Source organism: Cenococcum geophilum (genome assembly GCF_001692895.1).
Source record: "Cenococcum geophilum 1.58 unplaced genomic scaffold K441scaffold_77, whole genome shotgun sequence".
NCBI classification, from domain to species: domain Eukaryota; kingdom Fungi; phylum Ascomycota; class Dothideomycetes; order Gloniales; family Gloniaceae; genus Cenococcum; species Cenococcum geophilum.
Window position 1 is genome coordinate 95,133 of NW_027137635.1, and position 7,545 is coordinate 102,677.

The 7,545-nt window shown below is 43.6% G+C and overlaps 1 protein-coding gene across 1 annotated transcript; it reads left to right on the forward strand.

The window, feature by feature from the left end:
- The first annotated feature begins 493 nt into the window (after positions 1-493).
- Positions 494-2,353, forward strand: K441DRAFT_621961 (uncharacterized protein). Its single transcript, XM_067645986.1, has 2 exons — positions 494-1,362; positions 1,412-2,353. The coding sequence occupies exons 1-2, from the start codon at positions 583-585 to the stop codon at positions 2,024-2,026; spliced, it is 1,395 nt and encodes a 464-aa protein (XP_067497408.1). The 5' UTR covers positions 494-582; the 3' UTR covers positions 2,027-2,353.
- The last annotated feature ends 5,192 nt before the right edge of the window (positions 2,354-7,545 follow it).

The window sequence follows — 7,545 nt, forward strand, 5'->3', positions numbered from 1 at the left end:
AAACAACAATACGCGCACCAAAACACTCCCAAGATTGCCGGCGTGCAAATGGGCAGATAACACAGTATTGAGCATGAATTGAGCGTTTAATTGTATATAGAAATCAAGGTGTGGCCGAAAATCTGGTGTTTGTGGCCCGTGCCGTTATTCCGCCGCTTTTATCGGCGCCGAAGAGGCTATGGATAAGCCAACCGAAGATCAAGGCTCATGATTGGACAGCCTCACCATGACGACTCTGGACACGTCGAAGAGGGCGAAACTCAGGATTAGGATTGAGCCTGAGCTATTCATCCCAGCTTTCGATAGTGTAGGTGGTGGCTCAGCCCTTTCCCTCGTCTAAGCCATCCCCAAGTAGGAGTAGGCAGCGTGTGTTCTGGAGGCCAGAAGAGCCTCTCACAGCAATGGCACTATCTTTACCCTAATGCACGCCTACTTCTCCATCTCTTAGTGATAACCCCGCTTCGCGACCTCCAACTTCAATGTCTTTCCTTATTAGAAATCTCAATCATCATGGCTCAAGCATGATGTCTTAACAGGGCTTCAGAATGGTTGTAATCATACCACTCTACCTCGACAGAAGCGATGGCGTTATCGAGTCCCAATCTCAACGGATGTGAGAATCGGAGGTCAGATGCCACGATCGGGTCACGAACACCGGATATCTCTTTGGCAGGTCGTTCCGAATACCGGGTAGCACATCACCGGTGGACTTCTTACATTTCAACTGCTATCTCACCAAACGGGAAATGGCTGGTTTGTGCTACGCGTAACGAGATTCGCATGTTTGATCTTGGGTTTCTCACGACTGGTCACGTGCTCGATGCATGTCAAACGATACGCTCATCATCTCTTCCGGAGCATGAAAAGATCCAGGAGGTCGCTATATCGCAAAGTGTTGTCGCTATATTAACAACTAGCTCGTTGATCGTCTATGGACTCTCTGAGAGCGAGAATATCGATATAACCCATCCCATTCATACTGGAAGCATTAGCCTAGGTGGAACATGGATCCCGCATTCATTGAATATCTTCGAACGCGAATGGACAGACCCAAATGGTCGATCATGGGGATGGATTGCAGTTGGTGGTCAAGGCGAGACTGCGGTGAGGATTTTTAGCTTATCTTGGGGCAATTGCTGGACGATGAATAAGCGCGCCGTGACACTTAAATGCACCGTCAATACAGGATCGATTCGGCTGGTCGCATTTTCTCCAAGCTTATTGAATGACCCAAATCATCCCCTTGTATTTGGCGTAAACTCCTCAAACATGATATACTGCTGGGATTTACGAGGACTGGGACGCGGGTGTGGAGTGGACATCTCTTGGCAACCGGAAGGAACATCTGTGTCGGGAGATTCAGTGAGCCATCACGAAAGACATATTCGGGGAGCTTGCTGACAAGCCTTAGATCAATCGAGGGCGTATCACCTCGGTGGTTCCATTCCTTTCCTCATCGGGTAGTCCCTACATCTTTGTCACGGCTGACCAAGTTCCCGGATCTCAGGTTTGCAGCTACATAGAGCGGGTTGGACCACTGAGGTTCGATATCCGTCCATATGAGCCTTGCAAATACTCTATACCAGAAGATTTGATTGGAAGAAGCGCACTCCTTGGGACCATCTCTCCTGATGGGTTTTATTGCATCATGGTAGAGAAAGAAGAAATGCGGCTCTTAGTCTTGAAAGGCGTCAAAGGAGGTCTGGCATTCTTCAAGAAATCTGAGAAATGGAAATCTCAATTAAAAGAAACAGCAAGGGACATTTCAGGCTTATCCATGTCAGTGTGGCACGAGGCTGGCCAGCTCAAGATCATCGCTGCAGATGGCCGAGGAAAAATTCTTAAGGCAGAGGCTCGGGCTCCCACATCACCAAGTTCTGCTAGAAACTCTCGATCAACTTCAATATCTCACGAGCTCCCGGTTCGGCCTTGTGTTGTGGAACTGAATGGAGAAAGCAGCGACCGACCCGGTTCTTCATCGAATAGGAGCAGAACGTCGACCCAATTCTACATAGCTCTGGGATGAAAAGTATGCCATACAGTACAACCTGGTTATAACGATTTCGGCATATAACGATTACCCCTTTATTACAATTGTACCACTGCTTTTTTACCTTTTTTAGGTGTAAATAACAATAACCTAGATTCCGACAATGTTGTTTGTTTCCCCTTACCTAAATTGGTATAGCTAATGTTTTGGTATTAAGTTTCTAGCATTCCTAGCCGGCTTACACTACAACTTTAATTATTAAAATTTACTATTACAACGTTCAAATATTATTATTGTAACACGCGCAATTAATCCGCCGCATTTTGTTTTTTACCAACTACTATACTTTAATACAAAAATCCCAATTGGTCGCGTTGTTACGGCGTGTTAGATGCTGAACGCAAGGCAATCCGCAATTACCACCACGGTACCACCACAATTCTTCCCTATTACAAAAACAAATAAAAATGTGGGTTTTTGCTAAGTTTAGGAGGCAGATATTACAATTAACAGTTTCTAAGTCTCTCTTACAGAGATTTAACTACCTGGATAGCGTTAGGCTAGGGCGTGGGCACAGTGGACGTGAGAGAGACCGTGCTGCTAACTACCCTCTATCTAAGAGGCCGCGAATCCTCAATACCACTCAGCGGCCTATTACCAGCTTCTTTGGGAAGGGGTAGTCCATAGATCAAGGCCTCAGACATCATGCTGGTGGTGTATTAATCGAAAATGCGCTCAAATAAGTTAATGTAACGTTATTGTATTGTAATCGGGATAAAACGATTATCTGGCTATAACGATTAACATATCTAAAAACGCCACCATTGTTATAACCAGGTTTTACTGTAGATAAGACTGGACACGGCGTGCGCCGAGGCTCCGGGATGGGAGAGAATCCGGCCGGTGCGCGGGGGGTTTCGCTTCACTTTTATAGTTGAGGTTAAGCATGGGTCTTGGCGGCGCTCTGTCAACAAGCGAGGGCGCTTTGTGTCGAACGTTGAGGTCACTGTCAAGTACCACCTTATGACTCACACCCTGTTTCTTGCCATCGTATGTCTTACTATCTATTTTCTATTACCTATTCATTACCTATCACCGACTGAGTGGCAATGTCGACCTGGTGGCGATTAAGTAATAGTTCCAAATCGTCGTCAGTGTCGTCGTTAGTGTCGTCGTCAGTCTTTTGCCCCAACGNCATGTATATAGAGAGCTTCTAGAGCCAGCTTCAATCGACAGAGTTCTTATGAGTAACTTGTCCGTCCGACAGTTATAAGCCCGGGCCATCTACTATATTATCTTTAATTTAAAACCCTAATTACCCTATCGTTAACTAAACAGTAGAGGCCTTAAAATGTCCTCTTAACAATCCAAAACCCTTATTACGACGCATACTATAATTCTAGCAGGCCTAAACAATTGGGACTAATAGATTGGTATAGTTAAGTATAGAGCTAACGGTAAGAGTATATAGGAGTACATTAATCCAGATATTAAGAAAAATAATCTACCTAGATATAGAGCGCCGTTAGAGCCATTACCATTAGTTATTAATCCTTAGAAGACTACGTTCTCAGCCCTTAATAAAGGCAAGAAGGAAGAGCTTTAAGCTTTACAAAAATAGTATAACCGTGCTTATAAGCGGTATAAGAAAGAGAAAGCAGCCCTTAAGTCTCTACGCACCTATATTATTAGCACTATTTCCTATAACTATATCAACTACACCTTTAAAGGAAATACCGTCTATAATATCCTTATGTTACTTAAGCAGGCAGTTACTCCAACTAATAACGCTTAGAAGGTTAATCTAGCTACCCAATATTTAAAAATAAAGAAAGCCCTAAAGAGTTAGAATATTAAGAAGTGGCTTTATAAGTAGGAGAAGGTATATAACAACTATAAGAAGGTTAAACTACCTAAGGTAGATGGCGATCAACTAGTTAAGGACTTCGTGTATACCATTAAATCTGTCTTATTAGGATAGTTGTTACGGCACTGGCAGAACTTGGCAGAACTACGCACTGGCAAGTTGCCACAGATTGCCGCATATTGCGGTCACGTGACGCGAAGATCGTATATAGCTTCAAGCGGCGCTCCCCTTCTTCTCCTTTCCTTTCTTTAGCTTTAGATTCTCGTTTATAGACAATCCAATTATACAGGCTTACACGTCCCTCATACCGTGCTCATGCCTCGATTAACTGAGTCGCTAACATTATCTAAAGCTCACTCTACTCTTTCTTCCTAAGAAGGAACTTAAATATATCTACAAAAACATAGAACAGGACCCTAAGGACATTACCAGGACCACAAGGACAGGACCTAAAAGAAAAGAACAGAACCCTAAGGAAAGGACCTACAAGACACGCACAGACTAGAACCCCTGAAGAAATTACCCGGAATTACCCAATACCCCTACCACCATGCCACGAACCACAGCTGCAGGTAAAGCAGCTGCAGGACCCTTAAATACTTTAGATAAAGAAATAATTAACGTTTCAACCCCCTAGGCGGAGCTTGCGGCTGCTAATGCCGAAATTAAACAATTGCAAGAGCTGCTCAAAGCTAGAGATACCCCTATATCTAATAATGAGTCATCATTAGACAACCAAAGACTTACTATAGTCCTTCAGGCCCTATCCTAGCGCCTTAGTAAATCCACTAAGGCCCATATAGCACCGAAGCGGTCAGCAAAGGTCGCGGACCCCCCACTACTTATAGACGGAACCAACCCTATATTTAACAATTGGAAGCTCTAATTACGGGATAAGCTTGAAGTTAATACAGACCACTTCCCTAACGCCTAAGCCAGAATGGCCTACGTCTTCGGCCGTACTGGCAGAGACGCCCAGACGCATTTACGCCCGCGATACACTAAAGACTTAGCAGACCCCTTTATCTCTAAAAAAGAAATGATTAAACACTTATCTTCTATTTATGAGGACCCTTTTAAAGTATAAAACGCCTGCCTTAACTATAAAAGCCTAAACATGAAAACAACGGAGACCTTTTTGGCCTTCTAAACCCGCTTTCTACACCTAGCCGGACAGGCCTAGATCCCCCAGGAAGACCTACTGCTAGACCTCTTTAACAAGCTTACCCTAGACCTACAGCGGGCCGTATTACCAGCTTATACTACGGCACAGACATTAAAGGAACTTACGGACTATTGCTTAGCTATTAATTAAGGCCTCCATTAAATTAAGGCACGCGCCAACCGGCTAAAAACTAGAAACCTTGCAAACCAGGCCGCAAGTACTGCGAGTACGGCCTATAGTGCCCCGGCACGATCGGCAACTCCTACAGCTAACCCGGCAGCTAGCCGCGCAGCTACCCCTACTGCGGGCCCAGTGTACACCCAGCCTATATACAGCGACCCCCGTATACAGGCCCTCAGCAATCAAGGAGCTTGCTTCTCGTGCGGTTAAACAGGCCACCCTATAAGGAACTGCCTAATAAAGGCAAGGATAAACGAGGTCCTATTAATTCAGGAGGACAGTACGGAGCCGGAAAAAGAGGAACCCTAGAGGAAGACTCCTCTCTAGGGTTAAAAGGGATCGATATATCACATATCGATCTGGGTTGGCTAGTTAGTAGAAAAAGCTGCACTATCCCTTATACTTTATTTCGCAATAGATATTAAGTTTTAACCTCTGCTTTAGCTAACTCAGGAATAAATGCCTTTACCTTAATTAACACAAAGTGCGCTGCAAAACTGGCTGACTTTTTAAATGCACCCCTTAAAGAACTGCCTAAACTAATCCCTATTCGCGGTTATAACGGACGGATAGGGCCACCTATTACAACTATCTTGCGGATCCACCTCCGCGTTAACGGACGAAGGCAGTATAACGTCCCCTTTCTCATTATAGACTTAGGAAGCCATAATATAATCTTAAAAAGAAAATAGCTAGCCTATTTAGGCTTACAGCTCGAAGTACGGAGTAGACAGCTTATTTAGCCCGAAACTCTACCCCTAACCCCTTCCTTTATAAAAGAAATCAGCATTATAATAGAAAACCTCATACGGCCCCAGATCAATACCATTTACTAGGCCGATGCTATACGCAGAGATTAGGCCTTTAAGAAGGATGTACAGCTTAACCCGCAACGGATCCATATACTACACCGCCCCCAGACTACCTATATTATGCTACCCGTACTAAAGACCTAGGAAGTCGGTAATAACCTAGCTAAGTTCCCTACAGAGAACCCTATAAAGCTATAAAGGAAAGCTAGGGATATCGGACGCCACACTAAACTAATAAATAGGAAGGACAACTTACGGAAAATAGAACGTGAGCTGAGGAAGACCATAAACCCTATACCGCAAACCACGGCCTAACGGACGTTAAAGAAACCCACGGACCTCCCACCAGTTAATGTCTGCTATATTGGCGCTATAGGATTCTACCGGAACCTAGTTTAGCCTAATACCGTTACCTTTACGACTAGCCTATACAAAATTAACCAAATAATTAAGGAAAAGGAAAGTAAGCTTAGCGGATAGGAAAGCGGGCTTATAGATAAAGAACTAGTGGAGTAAAAACTGCCTAATCAACACCGGAAATTTAAGGACGTATTCTCTAAGGCAGCATCTAACATACTTCCACCCCACCAACTGTATAACCACAAGATTAAGATCAAGCAAGACAAGGGAAGCACCCTTAGCTTTAGCCCTCTCTACCCATAATCTATTGCCGAATTATAGGCTATAAAGTAGTACCTTATCGATAACCTAAATAAGGGCTTCATCGAGCCTAGCTAAGCCCCTTTTAACTTACCTATTCTCTTTATTAAAAAGCTAAATAGAGGACTGCGCTTCTGCATTAACTACTATAAGCTAAATAATATAACCCGCAAGGACCGCTACCCGCTGCCCTTACTTAATAAAACTCTTACCTAAATAAGTAGAGCTAAGGTTTTTATAAAGCTCGATATCCGCTAGGCCTTTTACCGAATTAGGATAAACCCTAGGTCTAAGGATCTTACTATATTCCGGACCCGTTACGGGACGTATAAATATAAGGTACTTCTTTTTAGACTAACTAACGGACCAGCTACGTACCAGTGGTATATAAACGATGTACTCTTTAACTACCTTAACGACTTCTATACGGCCTATTTAGATAATATTATAATTTATTTGGAGAATAAACTAGAATACGAGGAGCACATCCATAAAGTCCTATAATGGCTCCGCGAAGCTAGCCTCCAGGCCGATATTAAGAAGTTGGAATTTAGTGTTAAGCGTATAAAGTACCTAGGTTTTATATTAGCATAAACGGAATTAAGGCCGACCTAGAGAAAACGACCGCAATTAACTAGTGGACGCCCCCTTAGACCGTAAAGGGGGTGCAATTGTTTTTAGGTTTCTGTAACTTCTACTAACGCTTTATTAAGAACTATAGTAGGATTACCCGGCCTCTTAACCGCCTTACTAGGAAAGACTAGCCCTTTTACTTTAACGCCATGTATATATAGGCCTTTAATAAGCTTAAAAAACGGCTAGTATCGGCCCCCTTACTTGCCTACTTTAACCCGAAATGGCCCTTAATGCT

Excerpts from the sequence above, each read along its gene's own strand:
- K441DRAFT_621961 (XM_067645986.1), top strand. The coding sequence starts at position 583 with ATGGCGTTATCGAGTCCCAATCTCAACGGATGTGAGAATCGGAGGTCA. Across the intron at positions 1,363-1,411 it reads CATCTGTGTCGGGAGATTCA|ATCAATCGAGGGCGTATCAC; the intron begins GTGAGCCATCAC and ends GACAAGCCTTAG.